This window comes from Aspergillus aculeatus (assembly GCF_001890905.1).
Source record: "Aspergillus aculeatus ATCC 16872 unplaced genomic scaffold ASPACscaffold_23, whole genome shotgun sequence".
Lineage (NCBI taxonomy): Eukaryota > Fungi > Ascomycota > Eurotiomycetes > Eurotiales > Aspergillaceae > Aspergillus > Aspergillus aculeatus.
In genome coordinates this window covers 488,157-506,969 of record NW_017962998.1, presented here as the reverse complement: position 1 = coordinate 506,969, position 18,813 = coordinate 488,157, and the positions used below count along the sequence as shown (strand labels likewise).

General features: G+C 49.5%; 7 protein-coding genes across 7 annotated transcripts; 4 read left to right on the top strand and 3 right to left on the bottom strand.

Moving 5' to 3' along the window:
* Positions 1 to 1,377: 1,377 nt before the first annotated feature.
* Positions 1,378 to 2,930, bottom strand: ASPACDRAFT_55575 (putative MFS transporter; the record flags this gene model as incomplete). The annotated part of the gene is made up of 3 exons (XM_020203017.1): positions 1,378 to 2,521; positions 2,573 to 2,709; positions 2,772 to 2,930. 3 exons carry the CDS (start codon positions 2,928 to 2,930, stop codon positions 1,378 to 1,380), a joined length of 1,440 nt encoding a protein of 479 aa, XP_020051346.1.
* Positions 2,931 to 7,824: 4,894 nt separating this feature from the next.
* On the bottom strand, positions 7,825 to 9,541 carry ASPACDRAFT_55574 (putative MFS transporter; the record flags this gene model as incomplete). Its single annotated transcript, XM_020203016.1, has 7 exons — positions 7,825 to 8,005; positions 8,061 to 8,274; positions 8,326 to 8,765; positions 8,901 to 9,077; positions 9,134 to 9,283; positions 9,342 to 9,424; positions 9,467 to 9,541. 7 exons carry the CDS (start codon positions 9,539 to 9,541, stop codon positions 7,825 to 7,827), a joined length of 1,320 nt encoding a protein of 439 aa, XP_020051345.1.
* A 469-nt stretch (positions 9,542 to 10,010) lies between these two features.
* Positions 10,011 to 11,039, top strand: ASPACDRAFT_48452 (putative O-methyltransferase; the record flags this gene model as incomplete). Its single annotated transcript, XM_020202137.1, has 5 exons — positions 10,011 to 10,058; positions 10,133 to 10,274; positions 10,336 to 10,350; positions 10,418 to 10,544; positions 10,649 to 11,039. The coding sequence occupies 5 exons, from the start codon at positions 10,011 to 10,013 to the stop codon at positions 11,037 to 11,039; spliced, it is 723 nt and encodes a 240-aa protein (XP_020051344.1).
* Positions 11,040 to 12,059: 1,020 nt separating this feature from the next.
* On the top strand, positions 12,060 to 13,752 carry ASPACDRAFT_48451 (uncharacterized protein; the record flags this gene model as incomplete). The annotated part of the gene is made up of 8 exons (XM_020202136.1): positions 12,060 to 12,093; positions 12,169 to 12,194; positions 12,260 to 12,560; positions 12,617 to 12,715; positions 13,047 to 13,267; positions 13,325 to 13,361; positions 13,427 to 13,457; positions 13,515 to 13,752. 8 exons carry the CDS (start codon positions 12,060 to 12,062, stop codon positions 13,750 to 13,752), a joined length of 987 nt encoding a protein of 328 aa, XP_020051343.1.
* A 771-nt stretch (positions 13,753 to 14,523) lies between these two features.
* ASPACDRAFT_48450 (uncharacterized protein) lies at positions 14,524 to 16,255 on the top strand (the record flags this gene model as incomplete). The annotated part of the gene is made up of 9 exons (XM_020202135.1): positions 14,524 to 14,557; positions 14,621 to 14,646; positions 14,706 to 14,866; positions 14,938 to 15,029; positions 15,094 to 15,272; positions 15,337 to 15,705; positions 15,769 to 15,805; positions 15,859 to 15,889; positions 15,964 to 16,255. The coding sequence occupies 9 exons, from the start codon at positions 14,524 to 14,526 to the stop codon at positions 16,253 to 16,255; spliced, it is 1,221 nt and encodes a 406-aa protein (XP_020051342.1).
* Positions 16,256 to 16,607: 352 nt separating this feature from the next.
* On the top strand, positions 16,608 to 17,745 carry ASPACDRAFT_37105 (alcohol dehydrogenase family protein; the record flags this gene model as incomplete). The annotated part of the gene is made up of 2 exons (XM_020200271.1): positions 16,608 to 16,739; positions 16,807 to 17,745. The coding sequence occupies 2 exons, from the start codon at positions 16,608 to 16,610 to the stop codon at positions 17,743 to 17,745; spliced, it is 1,071 nt and encodes a 356-aa protein (XP_020051341.1).
* Positions 17,746 to 17,932: 187 nt separating this feature from the next.
* On the bottom strand, positions 17,933 to 18,404 carry ASPACDRAFT_48448 (uncharacterized protein; the record flags this gene model as incomplete). The annotated part of the gene is made up of 2 exons (XM_020202134.1): positions 17,933 to 18,094; positions 18,159 to 18,404. 2 exons carry the CDS (start codon positions 18,402 to 18,404, stop codon positions 17,933 to 17,935), a joined length of 408 nt encoding a protein of 135 aa, XP_020051340.1.
* Between the last annotated feature and the right edge of the window lie 409 nt (positions 18,405 to 18,813).

Below are 18,813 nucleotides of genomic sequence, written 5' to 3'. Positions count from 1 at the left end.
TGTAAACCCTAATGTAAACCCTAATGTAAACCCTAATGTAAACCCTAATGTAAACCCTAATGTAAACCCTAATGTAAACCCTAATAATGTTTATTTATTATAACAACTGATCGGATAGCTGATACAGCCCTATTTAAATTCTAATTTAATATAAATTAAGATATATTCGGCCAATCCCTGTGGATTAGAAAATAGAAACCCCAGCTATTAAAGATTTTATCTGAATAGGAAATATTACTGTATTAGAATCACCAGTAATCTTATTCTACTTTAAAATATTATCTTAAATTTTTTTTAGTTTAAATATAGATAATCTGATAAGTAGAATTTTTTTAAATAGTAAGTAATTTTATTAGATTAAATCTTATATCAGTATTATTTATAAATTACTACTGGCAGTATTAGAAGCTGAATAAACTATTAATTTTTTTATAATTTTTTTATAAATAAAATAAAGCTAGAACTTTAAATAGATAATAATAAGTTTATAGTTATATTTTTTTCTGAACTATTTTCAATATAATTATAAAATAGCTGGATTAATATCTAACAGCAGCTGCAGACTACAGTTAATTATAATTTTAATAAGAAATTATAAATATTTTATTAAATACTATATTATTAAATCTGATGAAATTTAACTTTAAATTAAAATATTATAGTTAGATTATTTCTTCTATAAAATATAAAAGTTTCAGAGGATTTTATCTAAATAATATAATAAAAGAATATATTTAAAATCAATCAAATTTATATTATCAGTTGGCTGCTGTAGTTAATTAATTAGTCAGTTACATCCCACCCAAGTCCTACTTCAATTCGAATAAACCTTTACTCGGATTACCTCTGTGGATTAGAACTGGTTAAAGCCTGCAGGTTGGGCCATCAGAGTGTTGTGGAACTCCTTATTCGCACGTATCCACTACTACCCATCAACATACTACCCATCAACATGGATTTGTGCTTTATGAGCACGACCAAGCCATCCGTTATTCTCTTGTTGTTTAACTGCGCAGCGACAAGAAGGTCCCCACCATTATTTCTACATGAATGAAAGTGACTTTCATGCAAAACAGGTCAACACTCACTGAATTCGATGCCACAATAAACTTGCAATCTCTCAGACACCGGTAACAGTGGGACTTAACAATACAGTACCGTACATCATAGTACAGAACATGACATACAAGATGCACACACACACACACACGCGCGCGCGCGCGCACGCGCGCAATCAGACTGAGATGCTTTGACCATTATCACATCAAACAGTGGACGAGTGACGCGAGGACCCATCGCAGCTCAACTATGATAGTGAGCTCTGCCACATGATGAGATTGAGATATTTCCAAAGATCCCACTGCCAACGACTTGGGCTCAGTAAGCGTAAATGTTGATCTCCTCGGGGTTTGTGGCCCGGATCTTCCTGTTCTCCCTAACTAAGATGGCTTTCATTACCCAGGCCAAAATCACAACTCCCGCTGAAAAGCCGATACTGCAGTACATGGCGGTGGCGAACCGCGGAGCATCACTATCCGGCCACAGGTACGGTGTATATACACTGGCCAGGTTGCCCAAGGTGTTGGTGATTGCAATAGCCACTGCCTTTTTCTCATCAGTTTGGCCAGTTGTTGCTGCCACCCAAGCGATGTTGATATTATTGACTCCATACGTGGCAGCGACGAAAAGGATCATTGCGAAGTACCGGGCGCCAAGATTGAGGGTACCACACGCCACCGCAAATCCGATAATGGCAAGTCCCTTGGAGATAGTGATGTGCCAGGTTCGCTCGTTGAAATGGCCCGAGGACCAAGAGACAGCAACAGATGTGAAGGTTGCCACAAGATAGGGCGGACAAGTGAGTACCAATGAGATGGTATTGTTGAACCCGAGAGTCTTCACCACCGTGGGCATAAAGTTCTTGAACCCATTGGCTGAGAGATGCAGGTTGCACATGAGAGCAAAAATCCAGGTTCGATAGTCGGTGGATGCTTCGCGCAGTCCCGTCCAAATGCTGGTTCCTTCTCTTTTCTGCGTGGTATCGCGGGCGATGCGGTCGTGCGCCAGTTGCCGCTCCTCCAGCGTCAGCCATGGTGTTTGGAGTGGGGAGTTGGGGAGAATGAACCAGGCTAAAATGGCCACTCCTATGGTTACCACGCCTTGGATCAGAAAGAGCCACTGCCATCCGGCGAGGCCATGCTTTTTGTCGAGGCCGGCGAACACTCCTGCTGATATCAGGCCGGAGAAGGCACTCGCCAACATGTTTCCGGTGTAAAGCACTGCCATGCGCGTCGTTGCCTCTTTTCGGTTGTAGAAGAGGGAAATCATAAATAAAGCCCCAGGATAAAACGGGGCCTCAACTATCCCGAGAATCAGACGACAGACCAGCATCCCATGGTAGTTCTTCACGAGGCAGGTTAACGTGGACACAATGGCCCACGCCATCATAAACCCGGACATGTATCTCGCGGGCTTCACACGGTTGAGGAGCATGTTTGAAGGGACCTGGCCCAAAAGGTACCTACGCTTTGATTAGCTTAAGAATAGCGGAGAATGCCACGGCAGCAGATACCCGACGAAAAGGATGCTAACGCAAGTATTATATTGCGTTCCATGCAAGTTGAGGTCTTGGGAAAGACTGTTGAGCTTTCCATTCACCATGGCGTTGCGATCGAGAAAGTTGAGAAAGTACATGACCCACAGGATTGGCTTCTCCTTGTCAGCATAGGACTACCATCATCGAGAGCTTCGAGGAGGTAGATAAAACTTACCATCATGTAAGCATCAATCTTCCGCACGAGCCTGATCTCCTTCGGGTCCACCTTCGCAGTGGATCCAAACTGATCATACTGTGGAGTCGACTGGTTGCCTTTCTCTGCCTCCTCCACATGCTCCATGAAGCCATCGCTCTTCTTCACCACAGTATCCATCACGGCCGTATAGGTGGGATTCAGAGACTTCATCTTGTATTCGGATTGCTCGGGGTGTCAAAAACAGGTCGATGGCTCAGCCTTGGGGCCTGATTTATATGAATAGCCGAAGAACCACCAAGCAAGGAGGCAGACACCTGGCGTGTACCCCATGGGGAATCTGTTGCCAAGCGATCCGCCCCACGAATTGCCACGAGATACCACTCTCTGCCAAGACCGGAACGAGAGGTCCAAGTGAATCCCCGCATCATATGGACACTAACTGCTCGTTTTGCTTATCCGTTGGCTGAAGCCGAAGGAAATCAGTATGGTTACTGTCCTCTGGAGAGGTCCGCCACTAGTAATGCCATCTTATTGCGAAGGTGTAACGTGCGAGGAACCGATGTCATGAGTTCCCAATGGCCTGTGTTCTTTGTGGGCGAAAGCGCATACCCTTGCAGCAACGGCCCTCTAGTCAAAGCTTCGGCTGGATTTGACATGAGTTTTGAAATCCCATATGGCAGGAGCATCCAAGATTGACAGTCTACCCATCTCCATATACTATCGCTACTGGGAATACCTTTCTCCTGTCTGTTAGGTCCCGCATGCTATTGAGATTCGACTGTCCTCTTTTGTGCTACGATCTTTGCTTTGTTGTGAAAATTCCATCATCTAGCTTTCTTGCTTTTATTGCATGGTCGAAGAAAAGGTCTCGACAGATCCTCGGTCCAATATTTCTGAATAACGTGCCAAGGGACCAATTCATGAAAGTAAGGCTCGAGCACAACGACCAGACATCAAACGCCAAGAAAGGGGCTTACATATCCGAGAGATGGCGGACCTTTTCCGTGCTACGGCCCGCTATGAGAGGCGATAGAGCAACGGTGAGTATCTCGCCTGGTTTTGCGTTTCTTCAAAGACGTGCCAAGGCAATAAATAGCTAACTTCTTACTCGAATTGGATGTTCCAATCCTCTTACGCTGCTAGGTCAAGTTGGCAGGGATAACTCGACATATCCGATGACTGGGGGTAACGGTTCTTTTCCGTGTTCCGCCCTACTTATTGGGCCATCCAGAAACATGCGGTTGACTTAATCTGTCTGGCAATCAATGATCTGGGGATGGCTACCGTCGGGTAAGCAGGGGCAAAAATAATACTGGTTTTCCGACAGGTTTCCGTCCCCACTGACTTGACCTCTACGGTGGTTTTTGACAGTACTGTAGGAACATCCTAGTTATGCTTCCGACTCAGCCGTCTTGAATACTTCACTGGGCGAGGAGAACCTTAGGGGTTTTGCTTCAAAGGCCCCTTTCTGAGGCTTTCTGTGTATTTGGTGTCACCCACATGATGCTGGACATGAATGAGTATATCTGAGCAATTCTCAATCTAGTTGTATTAGCGTGTTGGGTTATTACGTTAGAACACCGCCCCCGCTGAGAAACACTCCTATCACATCATTTGATCAGTCTTGAGCCCACAACCCGTGCTCTGGGGACCTCAACCCAAGATGTTCGATTGGGCTATGAGTGCACAGATATAACAATGCCACAAACTCCTTGAAAATTTGCTTTTTCTCCAGTCTTTGCTGTAAACATGAGGTTCATTTGATCTCATTATGTCAGAACCAGCAGCATTATGCAATGCACACCCTTTTGGACAGGACTACCCATGCGGTCGTGAGCCTTGGTAATCAGTGATCACATTTCTGCAGGGTGCTAACAAACTCGTGCGGTAGAACCCAGGTTAAGGGATCCATGTTGCGAATTCACCGCTCCTGCTACGCACATATCTCCACTTACGCCGAGACATTTAGTGAGGAGCTTCTTAGGCGCTGGCAATTTGACTGAAGTGGGTCTTTCTGTTTATCTGATAAGATCATTTACCGGGTTTCACGGCCTGTGGGTACTGCTAATCTATCCTGTGGCCTCTAGTGCTTATAGAGCTTAGGACAACACAAGGCAATGCAGTAGAGACTTGTTTGTGAGGTCACTGCCTCTTTGGTTTGACCGAGGTAAACTGCATCGGACCGTCCAGCTTGGAGTATATTGATAGTCCGCCGCGATGAGCCTCACCGCTGGTGTGAGGGCATGCCAGGTGTTGTTGGTTAGGGATTAACAGGGTGCAGGTTTGCCCTCTGACTAGAGAGATTTGTTTTGTAACGGGTAGACATAGCCACTTACAGTGCTTCAATTCTTGTGTGTAGATAGTAGTGGACTTTTACACCGGAGGCCGAACTTCCGCCCGCGTCCTGCAATTTGCGCAGGAATAAATCGGCCTTGAGATCCTCTCAAGGTGCAATTATCCCAACACAACGTTCGAAATCTTGCATTCAAGATGGGTGCTTATATATCTTGCTGGCCTTCCGTGCATCTTCGGACCTGATTGCTGCAGTGGTGCCTGCCGGACCCTGTTCGGTCGCTGTGTGGGTGTTTAAAGGGAATTTCTGCAATTCTTTACTGGCAACTCAAGCGGGTGGGTTAAACTTTATCGTTACAAGCCACGGCATTTTCGGCTGACTTAGCACCATTTCGCTGCTGCATATAGATCAGGTTCGTCAGGTTTGATGTGCTGTCTCTTGGACATTTTCGTGGTCCGAAGCCCGGTGGACGTCTCGATCAAGCCTTACCCCACCCCAACACTTAGGGTTTCCATGGGGACGAACTGCAGGCTCGGATTACCAAGGTTTCGGATTATTGTTACTAGAATATGGACTGCAAGTGTTCTCTTCTGTGTACCTAACACGATACATAAGACTAGTCATGAAATATTCTTGAAATAGTGTAGAATACTCAAGTAGTAATGGTGGGTCACTTTGTATACACGCAGGTACATATGTATATGGATATGACAGTATCCATGTTATGGTTCCAACCACAGGACCGCAATCGGGACGCTGAGAGACTGAAACTTTGGGACCAAGACCTTTCATTTCCCCCGGTCACACACACGTTGTGCCCTGCCGATAAGAAGCAAGCAGGCTCGCTGCGTGCTTATCTCTGTCGAAAATCTTAATTGAATCGCCGGGATAACTGTTTTTGGTGTGTTCATCCCAATACTAATATTGTGAAACCCACACCTCGGTTTATGTCTGTCTATTTATACAGGCCTCTGTCTGGAAGAGAAGTCAGGAATGCAGGGGATTGCAAACGAAGATTGAGTCTTACGAAGCCCAGCATCCGATTGGAGGCTGGAACGCTGTCGCCTATTGACAATTAAGAAGGCTTGTCAGGCCAAAAGGCAGCGTCTCGACTTACTCTATCTTCTCGGTTACTTCCGGCAGGTCAGAGTGTGTATGTCGCGAGGATGTCGACGATTCTGCCGTATGGGTGGTGATTGGGAATGTGATCATGGTACTGATGATGTTTTTCTTATTCTATAATCTGGACCAAAGAACAGCATTGCTTTACGGCCGAGCTGTAGTACTATTATAGCCATTCTGTTCAATATCTTTGTCTTGGTTCTTCAAGTGATGATCCTCTATATGCAGCAACCAATCATAGAAAAGCAAGTATGCTATAACTTCTCTTACTCGTCGGCGGAGTTATACACTGCTATTCTAGTAGGATTGCTTATTATGAAAATTATAATGTAACCCTAAATCTAAGCTAGGGTTTGACTTGATAACAAATCTTAATCAAAGTCCAGGAAACCTTTTCTTCTGTCTTCTTATAGTCTCTTCGATTGCTCCCGCCATATCAGGACTATGCAGATCAATGTAAGATGCCAGTTACCCCACAGTGCCACGGCACAGACTAAGAATATCTCAGCGGTGCGGGCAAGACGACTTTGCTGGACTGTCTGGCTAACCGTCGCACTGGGGTGAGTGTGTTTACTGGTGAAATGCTGGTCGATGTAAAGTTACCCGACAAAAGCTTCCAGCGCAAGACGGCGTATGCGCAACAGCGGGATCTACACCGGGAGACGACCGCCGTCCGTGAGCCTTCTGGTATGTTGTTCCGACGCTTTGTTTTTTCAGTACTCCTTGCAGAGAGGGGAAGCATTGTCTACTTCAGCAAGTTCTTTCGATCCTCGATAACCTCATGCGTGCGCTACCTCCATGACCCAGGTGATATCAGACCCCTGCCAACGCAGCCGGCCAAGGCACAGAGAGAGCAGTGCTGATGTGGCTCCTGATGTCGCTCCTCTGCTGAATTTGTCTGCTGCGGGTATAAATCTTTACATATCTAAACATCTTATTTGCCTTCTCAACCGATAACAGTAGTATTATTGCTAATCTAATACTTGTTCTGGTTCTGCTTTTCTGCAGGATATTGGCTTACTGTACTGGACCCTTCCAAAAACCAGATCTGTAGCGAGTACCTGGCCGAGCGCATGTCCACCGCGGGGCGGTGTATGTGGCCTTCAACGTGGTTGGGGGGCTGACCCTGTGCTGACTGGCCCGCATGCCCAGAGCGAACAGGGTGTGGAGTCATCGCCAGATAAATCACCATACAAGCGATCCGGTGGTCGGAGACTCAGTGGTGTATAGGAACACAGCTATAGCGAGTTCATATCTTTCGTGATGAGCAAATGCGACCGTGGAGAAGATAAGCCTGTGACTTTTGCTTGAGCTCGGCGGGCACCCGAGTCGGTCCCCGAACACCTCGAAGATCTCGCGGGCTTGAGAAAAATTTGTGTCCATGATATGTACCACACCTGCGATCACTGACACTCTTAATTGTGGAGAATTTATCCTTTTGCAAACACTGTGGGTGAATTCAAGGTGGCGGGTCGCAGAGTTGCGTGCCGAGACACGGGTATATATTCTCGAAGTCGGGGTTACACTGACACGCAATTTGGCTACAGTCGAACTTCACCAGTCTCACATTGAATAATATCCTTCTACACTAAGCCAATGTTGCCTTGGAAGCGAACTTTCGCCGTTCCATAACGATGACCGCAGTGACGGTTAGAATCATATTAGCCACCACGTCGGCGGCTTGTGTGCCAAGACCGCAGCGATTCTATCACGTTGGATCCAAGCGGGCTGGAAATAGCCCACCGAGAATCCACTCGCGGTGCGCCAAGCATTGATGATGGCAGAGACCACCGTAGACTGCTCGGGATATTTCTCTAGCGCATGGGCGGTAATGGATCTAAGGTCTGTGGGTTTGGGTGACTCCATGTCTGGGGGGAGAGGCAACAACCTACACCGTACTCGCCACCATGCCGGCGACCACCATTAGCCATCCGAAGCCCAGCCCGATCCAATGCTTACCATAGTGCAGTGTGGCGCCGTAGGTAAGCAGACCACAGGCCATGGTGATGATGGCCGCCCAAACCCCATGAAGTCGCTTCTCCGTGTAGTATGTCGTCGGGCTGGACCGACTAACCCAGCCATTGAACCAGTAACCGTAGACCCAGCCTGGAATCTCTCAGCACTGATGATATTTGTGAGGTGGCAAGGTGCTCTTACCGAGTAGCGCGCCCAGAATAGCAGCACATCGTAGCGAGGACGACTGGACGGTGTTGAACAAGTAGGGGGGCTCGGTCACGAAGGTGGACACGGTGACCGTAATACCGATTGGCCAGCAGAAGTTGACCATGGTCGCGATCCCAGTCAGTAGTAAAGGAAGCTTGAAGATGTAGATCACCATGGTCTTGCACCAGTAAAGCAAGGTCGGCCCAGCGGAGAGATTGTGGTGTTTGACGCCGACCATTGACAGGAGACGACTGTTCCGCTGATACTGGCGGCCAGGCACATAATAAGTTTCATAGTTAAAGAAAAAAATAAGGAGTGTTGATAAGCTGTAGAAGACGGTAAGAATCCCAAATGATACTTTCCAGTCACCGCTAGCCCTGATATAGCCGGCCAGCGCAGGCCCCAGAAAGGGTCCAACGAGGAATGTCGTTCCCCTGAGGAAATTTGGAAAAGAGTTAGCAGTAATACGCACCGTTATCGCTTGGGCGCTCACCAGAAATTAATCATCTGTGATTATTTAATATTGAATAGTCAGTATGCTTGATTTGTATACAGTCCTTATGGCGGACGACGCACCTTCCGGAGGGTATATGTTATGGATGATCGGTAGACCAACCACCTGGGGCACGGTGCCGAAAAGGCCCTGCAGCGAGCGAAATGTGGTGAAAGCGCCATAGTTATTGGATAGTGTAGCTCCGAGAACTATAAAAGTGGTGATAAATTGAGGCCAGAGCCAAACCGGAAGCCTGAACTGCATCAATATTTCTGCCAGAATATCACACGGAGAGGTATCACAATGCACCGTCCGTAGGCTTCAATCAGAGGAATAGCCATCAAGCCACCGACACCCTGCAACAGTATGCCGTAGTTCATCGTTGTCGCTGACCTATTAACGCTGATGCCCCATTCCGAGGCGTGGGGAACAATCAATGTGGTCCCCCAAGTCATGCTGCTGCCAGCCTCATTTGTTATTGTTATGCTTATGGTGAAGAGAATGGTGAAAGACGTACCCATCAGCTAAAATGGAACTTGACATAAGCGCAAAGAATAAGAGGTGTTTTTTCCAAGGGCGCCAGCTGCTGGGATTGCGCTGCTCATCCCCGTCACAACTACCGCTAGTTGTTGTCTCAGCCACTTGAATGTGCTCAGTCTTGGTATCATAACCGGTTGCGCGAGCACCAGTACACTCCTTAACTGCAAGTTCCGTCATTGAAGAAGGTGTGTTACAGAAAGGCTGCTTCTGGGAATAATTTAGACAGAAGAGAGATAAGTTAAGAAAAGAACAGGTGGGAGGAGGCAAGGCAGAGATTAGAACCGAAACCCGAACGAAATGCTACTAGTTGACGCATGTCCCACGCTCGAGAGAGATCTTATGTGATACTTTCAATTGAAGAACCAATGAAGCTGCGCATATCTCGACACTGCAGTAGTGTTACCGTTGTGTACAAACATCCATATCCCATAATCTAGACCCTACCTAGACGCTTGCCAAGACAAGCCGTGTGGCCGTTATCTCTACCCACATTGTTTAACGACATTCGATCACTGAGTCACTATTGGAAGCTAGTGAAGGCCGGCGGATTCCTATATATTGAACCTCTTTGGCCAGGGCATGACACGACGGTCTTCCTCCACTTAGCTATCTACAATCCCTGCCAACCCCCATCCCACCTTTCACAATGTCTGCTCAAATGCCCGGAGTACAATTGGCAAGGACGGTCACTTCAGTTAGTATTCGGCACACAAATAACAAAGCTCCTCCGTGGAGATGACCACCTAAGTGATAACCAAGGCGGGATAGGCTGCAGCGCTTGGGTTCGTGCCAGTGGCAATCAAGCTCGGCTTGTTCGACCTTCTGGTCGAGATTGGGAAACCTGCCCGCGGGAAAGAAGTCCTCATGGTGTACGAGAAATCTGCGTGCAGTGACAGGCAAAGCATGCCGTGTACGTGGCTTGATTTCTCCCCTATACCATTTTCGAATGCTGATCTGATATTCCGTTTCAGGTCTCCAGTTGATCGGTAAGCTTGGGCCGGAAGGGCCTACACTTGCACTTTGGCAATCAAAATAACTCTGGAGGAATTATAGACGATACCTTATACGCCTTGGCGGGACTCGGCTTTGTGGACATGACAGTTGATTCCGTCTGGTCCGCCAACGACATTACCCGGCACTTAGTGCATACACCTTCGGCTGAGCACGGAGCGTTGCACTTGTGAGTTGCTGCAATTCAATCCAGATGACCCCAAATTAATCTAAAAGTCCTAGCACGACGGAAGCTCTCTTGGCCGGTGCATTTCTCATGCGCTGACTGGAGAGTGGTGGCTATCAATACCTATTCGAGGAGCTCCAGACACCATTGCAGTTTGCATACCAAAAGATGGGCAATGACGAGCTCGCGCAACAGCATACCTATAATATTATGGCAGCCGAAGGACGAATGGACAGCTTCAATCGCTTCATGGTGGGCAAATTCATGAAGACCGCCACCGCTTCGGAGCGTCTGGCGCGGCTTGGATACCACCTCAAATCACTTCTTCAGGACGCCAAGTCTCGCCGCGTCATCGCGATGGTGGACATTGGTGGCGGCCGCGGGGAAATGATGCTAGAGTTCAAACAGGCCTTTGCCGACTTACGCGACAAGGATCTGGTAGTCCAGGAGTTCAACCATGAAATCAGTGAATTCCCGGGCCTTACGCTCTCCATATGAGACTACAAGGATAATGACAGTGAACAGCCGATTCAGGGGGCAGGAGTCTATCATCTGGCACATATTTTGCACAATCTCCCAGACCTGGATGCGGCACGCCTACTGCAAAAGCTCTCACAGGCTATGCACCCACAATCGCGCCTACTGATTCATAAGTTCACTAAGAATACCGACAATGCGAAAATGCATGCCAGCATGATTGCGTTGTTTGGGGGGCGAGAGAGATGTTCGAACAAGTGGCGCCAGCTGGCGGCGTTGGCAGGTCTCAGAGGTCATCTTTAAGGCCTACCCGGAGTGAGGGGAAGGGCTTATTAAGATGAGAAAGCTTTGAACCAGTCACTGGGTATATGGTTGCCAGGATGTAGAACAGATACTGTACTATGTAAAACCTATAGGACCACCACCTTTAATTAAATCATTTATTCATCTATTCGTTTATTTATGCCTGGTAAATTCCGACCACTCATCGAGGAATATTGCGGCTAGTTCCGTGGCGGGTGGAGCTCCGGAACAGCCATCCCAGACCTTGAGTACTGTCTTTACAGGTAGGACACAGAGGACAGGATAGATTGACACGGCCGTCACATCTACGGGCTGAGTAGTGCTTACTCTTTCACCTTCCATATTACCCTCACAATCAACGAGATTGTTACCAACTGAGTCGGCCGGTACCATGCATATGGTCTCGGGACCCTACCTCTCTCCTGCCCTAAATGTGCAGCGCAAATATCCGTTACCCCCGGCATGGATTCAGACCCAAAACAAGCCGGAATACTGTCCTGTACTGTGCATAGGACAAAGAATACCGATTGACCAAACTGCCTGGTGGGTATGATCTTTTGGCTACTTTTCAATCCCAGAAGCCCTTGGCTCTCGGCTGTCTTTTCAAGCTTGGACTGTCGTTGTCTTGATTGATCCCAATATAAGAGCGCCTAGGCACGAATCATCTCAAAAGATAGATCGTTGGTGAAAATACCAGCCTAGCTGAACAATGCCCAGCCGCGCGCTTTCCCGCACGACATGGCCACCGAGGATGAGACTGATATCAACTATGGTCAGTCTTTCCTTCACGTTCCATCTTTCTAGCTGCGATAGCCACAATTAAGGATTAACCACCATCATGCTGCAGCCACACCGTACATCTATGCCTCATGGGTCAGACGCCCCCCGTTTATCTAGAACATAAATTTAATGACAGTCATGCTTATCTTTGGTTCTAGGCATTGACCGCGATTGCAGGATTGGCTTTGTTGTTCCGCTTTGCCATCAAGTCCTGGATCCAATGGGCTTACCCCGTGTCAGCTCTCCAGACCGACTCTGGGGGTTCGAAGATCTGCTCTACGCCGCGGGTTATACTTTTGACCTTGCGCATATTGTGCTTGTGCAAAGAAGGTTTGCGTCTGGCCCAAGCCACGGCAATGCCGATTCATTTGATGAATGTACTTACGAAGCCGGACTCGGGCATCATTAGTGATGAGCTCAGAAGCACACTGAAGAACGAGTTCATATCTCAGCCTTTAGGTACTACATCGCTCGGTCCACCACATTCTTGAACTGCCCTGCTGATGGATTCCTAGGGATTTTGGCCTCGATGCTGTCTCGCACAGGGATGATGTGCTTTCTCTACAGTTCTTATAACGGCGCCGACCGTCGGATTCGCATCTCTATCCTCGTTTGTATGGGTGTTCAGGTTATTATAAACATGGTTAGAGTGGTCCAAATTATCGGTCATTGTGGGCCACGTTCACACCGTACTGTACATCTCCGAGGCCCTCCATCTTGACTTATGTCGCGATCGAAACGCTGGCTGATTCACTTTGTAAGCTCTTCCAGGCCGATCGAGTGCACTACTTCCATTACATGTGGGATGACCTACCTTCCGACGGTTCAGTCATTTGCCAGTCACCGAGCGTACAGACAATGGTTAGCTTCGTTCAAGGAGGTAAATCTACCTCACCGACACCCTCACGTGGCATGAAAATGTCTTGGATTCTAATGCTGCTCCAGGGTTCAATTCCGGAATCGACCTATTCTTGACAGCGCTCTCCGCGATACAGCTATGGGGCTATACGATGCGGGCGACGGATCGGAGACCATCACACAGTGAATCCTTCTGTTCGCGCTTGCGGAAAATACCTCGCAGGTCGCGAAACCGGCGGTTGTGGCAAACCTGCGCCTTGAGCGGTCCATTGCTGTTGTCGGGCATTGCGTCGATCATCAAGACTTGGGTATGTCGTTTCCTAGACAAGCAGGATGAGGATGACTGATCCGTCGATATCTACTAGTTACTCAAAGCTATCGAAGAGAGAAATGACATTACCCGTGAGTGGTGCCTCGGTTTCAGACTCTTTGAGTTCCCATCTGACTCTGACCGTCGTCACTGGTAGATAACATAGTGCCACAAGTGCTGTGGGTGAAGTAGGGTTCCCGCATTCTCAAGTGTTATGTGACAAGTATCAGCTAATTCACGCTAAGAATTGAGAATTACAGCATCCTGCTTGCGACCTGCGCTCCTATTATCCGCCATCTGAAGTCGAGTGTCTCTAATAATGGATCTCCGAGCAAGGATTACCCTACCTCTGGCATTCTATCTGGTGGAGTGAGCCAGGGGCTAGAACTGGACATGGTACGCCACACAAATGACCAGGACACGGTCGCTCTCGCTATGCCCGTCAAAGACACACAGGATGGTCAGATTTTGTCAGGAGCTTAGCGTATGACAATACATCATGCGACGAGTGTGGTTATTCAGACCGACATTCATCTTGATTTTGACTCAGATAGATCATCTACGAGACGCCTGATGGACTAAGCAGGATGATAGTTGTGCCTCTACTCATCACTTCTACTCTATCCCTTTCTGCTGGGGGCTATTGGATACGTACGCACACAAACAAGCCTGAGCATCAAAGCGCATCTCCTCCTAAGCAACAAACATGCTTTGTAACGGCCTTTCCGAGGTAAAGCCCGAGAACCAATCGCCCGTGGCGTTAGCTGGCTGCTCTGGACAAATTCGGGGTCTTCCGTGCGGCCTATCCTGCTATGGCAGAAGGTCAGGAGGAAATGGGAAATGGTCCAGCGATCAGATTCAAAGGCACGTGGAAAAGGAACGTACCTGTCGACTCCTGGATGGCCAAGGCGCTACGGGAGGACGGGTGGATTTCCCCGGGGCCAATACTGGTCTGTTGGGTATGGAGATCAATTGGTGATACATTAGCCTTCAGCTACATACAAAGGATGTCAATTCATCGACCCCTGATTTCTGATCCTTCTGCTCCTCTGATCACCACAACCACCACCACCACCACCACAGCCATCCAATGCTTTGACCTTGTTCTCTCAACACCACAATCATTTTCAGTTTGGAACTCCTGCTTTATAAAGAGAATGGATGTTTACCGCGTAGTCTTACCACCACCCCTACTCACCAAAGCCGCAAAGAACCACTCTACGAGTCTTTCAGCGACAGCCTTCATCACAAGTCATGCCCGTCGGGGAAGATACTGGTAGCGGCAACGGTCAGTCATCTTTCTCTTGGGCCGTGCGAGCAGAATTAGAATCTAACTGCGATGGGTCTGCAGCGGGGTCTTACGTCGCTGCTTCATGGGTTTGCACCTTCCTTGCCAGCACTCCATACACGCACAGCAGTCTGATTCCAACTTGTAGGCATTGAGCACGATAGCGGGCCTAACCCTTCTCGCCCGATACAGCATCAAATCCTGGATCCGCTGGGCCATCCCCAAGGTCAGCTCTCCGGAGCGCTTGTGGGGCATCGAAGACCTATTCTACCTCCTCAGTTCCAGCTTCGATCTCACGCAGATGATTTTGTACCAAAAGAGGTTCTTTTCCTACCACTGTACCGGCGCTGCAACTCTGCACATGTCTCTAACGATCCTAGCTTTGACGCAGGGCTTGGGCGCCCCGAATCGACCTTGACTCAGCCCCAAATCGGTGACACGTTGAGATATGCGTATATCAGCCAACTCTTTGGTGAGTGCCTGGCCTATAGTCAACCTGCGTGCAGCCATTTTGTTCGATTGACACGAGTATCTAGAGGTCATTGCTGCGATGCTTGCCCGGCTTGGAATCATGTATTTTCTCCTACGGTGCTTCCGCGGGGCTGACATGCGCCTCCGTGTCGCGATCATCATCTGTATGGGTGTTCAAATCATGGTCAACCTGGCAACGGATTTACAGGTTCTTTTGATGTGCGGTTCCCGCACATCTCACACGGTAGACGAGCTCTGTCATCCGTCTACCACCCCAAGAATGGGACACGCTGACGCGACTTTTGCAGGCCTACCGACTTGCGTATTTCCACTACATGTGGGATCCGCTCCCGCCCGATGGGTCCGTGGTGTGCCAGCAACCCGTTACGCAAGTGGTCACCGGATTGATCCAGGGGGGCAGGTCTCAACCCACCTCTTTCGCATTGCGTCTGCTAACTCCGCAGCTAGGATTGAACACCACGATCGATTTCTTCCTGGCCATTCTCGCCGGGGTGCAGCTCTGGCGCTTCCCACTGGCGCGGAAAGATCGCAGTCAATCGTTCATTTCGCGCTTCAAGAAGCTTCCTCGGGAGGCGCGCATCCGGCGCTTGCGGCAGACGGCGGCAATCAGTGGTCCGCTGCTACTCTCCGGGATTGCATCCCTGGTCAAGACGACCGTAAGTTGCGTGGGCCTTCCTCGCAGCCAGGCGAAGCTCGTGGCTAACCAGTCGGTCGTGCAGCTACTCCATACGATGAATAGCGTGGATGACATGGCTCGTGAGATCATCCGTCGCAATGCGTGTTTCGCTAGACTGACCTTGCTCGAATAGATTCGATTGTGCTTTTCATTCTATTAGCGAAGTAGGGCGCGCATATAACATCCCTCTTGCATTTTACCACTCCAAGGGAGACCTTCTGACTTTACCCATCTCTAGAGTCGAGAACGCCTGCCTCTTGATCGCTCCGTGTGCACCTGTCTTCCGATTACTGTTTTCGTTGGCCTCAAAGACTGGGGCGCAGAATCTGGGATACCCCTGGTATGGCAATCAGTCTGGCGCACGCGGCCAGGCGCTGGAGTTGGAGACCGTCCCACATACTCAAGTGAAGGGAACCGTGGTCATGTCGACGGTCGGCAAAGACACACAACCCGAACAACCTCCAGCGAGTGAAGCAGTAATTATCCGAACCGATATCATGGTGGAATATGCCTCGGAACGAACCGCTTAGGTTCGGGATGCTGTCTGGGTGTGGCGTGACAGTGAGGAGGGGGTGTGGAGGGGGTGGCTTTGCAACCCCTCGATCGCTACTTTCATCTCTTGTATTAAAATGGATTGTAGATTTTCATCCAACCCGAGGCACTACTGGTTGTGCCTGCTTGTGAGCTCTGAGGCATTACCGCATCACCACGAACCGAGCTGCATGATTGGGATTACCCCGCAATTGAGACTGACTCTGTTATAACCCTCGACTAGAACCCAACTATCAACCCCCATCTTTCAATACTGATTCTCCCCGGGTCCTCTTCTATTGGAACGTATCTCCATAACAGGTTCGCAATCCACGCAATATGACCACTCAAATGGACCTCCCCAAAACCATGCGTGCCGTGGTCTTCCACGGTCCATACGAGGTGACCGTTGAGGAGCGACCCACCCCCAAGCTACAAACCCCTGAGGATGTGATCCTCAAAGTGTCTACCTCGGCCTTATGCGTACTCACCCCTCTCCATTTGTCACACTTGGTGTTAATCATCTCTGATCATATCTGCGATAATCCAGGGCTCTGACCTGCACTTCTACCGCGGCCACCTGAAATGCCCCACCAATTTCATCTGCGGCCACGAGTTCGTCGGCACCATCGCGGAGAAAGGCGAGGAGGTGACCGAGTTCGAGATTGGCGATGAAGTGGTGGTCCCCTTCTACGCGACCTGCCAGAAATGTTACTATTGCGTGCGTGGACAGGCCAGCCGATGCAGCCAGGGCTTTTTGTTCGGCAACTCGGCCCCGGCCAACACGATCGATGGCGGACAGGCCGAGTACGTGCGAGTGCCTTTGGCTTCAACCACTCTCGTCCCCAAACCCTCCACCATCCCCGACCATATGCTCGTCCTCATGGCGGATATCTTCCCCACGGGATACTTCGCTGCCTCCCGGTTCCTCGCCAATCTGACCCAACGCGACCGTGACGAATACACCGTTGCAATCGTGGGCTGCGGCCCCGTGGGCCTCTGCACCATTGTCAGCGCACTCGCCATGGTGTCCAGAGTCTATGCGATCGATTCCGTGCCCGAACGCCTCGCCGAAGCAGAACGCCTCGGCGCCATCCCTCTCCCTCTCTCCTCTGATCCGGTCGCCAAGATCCGCTCCGTCACTGACGGCCGTGGCGCGGACGTGGTCATCGAAGTTGTCGGTCACGCCGACGCCTTCATGATGTGCTTCGACATGGTCCGCCCATGGGGCACAATCCACTCGATTGGGGTGCACAGCGAGATGCTACCGTTGAATGGGCAGCTGTGCTACGGCAAGAATGTTACCATGGCGTTCGGACGCTGCCCCGTGCGCAGCATCTTCGATGAAGCCCTGGCCGTCTTTCAGAAAGTGTACCCCAGGTTGGAGTTCCTCTGTAGCCGCGTCGTGCCCCTCGAGGAGGCTCCACAGGCGTACCGGGACTTTGAGGCGCGAAAGGCGCACAAGATTGTCTTTCGGCATGGGGGGTGAGGTCGTGGTACACGGTGGCTCGGTAGTCACACTTCCATTGAGGGTGGAGCGCTAGCTGGGTATGTACATGATGAAGCCTTGGATAGGGAAGTGGTGAGAGGTTAGAGATGGAGTGGAAGGTACTGTAAATCTTGAATTGTGCCAGAAATAACCATCATCATTCTCATCCTTCTCATTCATCAACGCTTCAGCTAAAGAACCCATCCTCCGCTGTCGCTTTCGTCGCTGACTCGTGAGCTCCGCGCTCCATGCGCTCCTGGTATCCCGGCCCATAAATCATCAACCCCGCCTTGGCGAGCTGGTCTTTCTTGTATTGGAACTCGCGTAAAGCTATCTGCAGGGCGGGCATCTAGATGCGACGACTGTGTCAGTGACCGATTCAGCGAGAACATGGACTACGTGAGGCCACGAACATTCATTTGACTCCATCTCTCGAAGGACATCTCCTCTTCAACTATTCCCTCGCCCTTGGCTTCATGATAGTACATGCGCGCTTTGTGGTGCTGGATCTTGAAGTTTTTGGCTGCGTCGCCAAACTGGTACTTGGCGATCTCGAACCGCGGATCATCGTGGCTGCCTTGAAGTCCCTCCGTTTTGGTCAGATAGTCCCACAGACTGAGGTCAAGGGGTTTGTCGGTAGGGCAGGTGTGGAGAGGCATTGCGAGTGATGAGTGGAATCTGAGAGATATGGGGATTGCCCAGAGAGCGTATAGCATCTAGCTCTTTATATACGGTCCTCGTCGGGTAGAATTTCCTCGATGCTACTGCCACATTCTACAACCTATCCAGACAATCGGAAGTGTTACCACTTGGAGGAGTCAAGCCCCATAGCTCAGCACAGCAATGGTGGCGCAGCCTGGTTCATGAGGCCGTGCACGGCGGCCCATCGGGTATCTTGTCCCAATCGCGGCGGGATACGATGCCAACCCTCGTGAGACCCACCAAATCGACTCGCAGTTGTGAACAGCATGAGTTGACGGTCTGCATAATTGCATAATTGATCACTTATTCAGTCCCAGCCCTAGCTATTGGCCATTACACGACGGAAATGCACCAGAGAAATCGTAC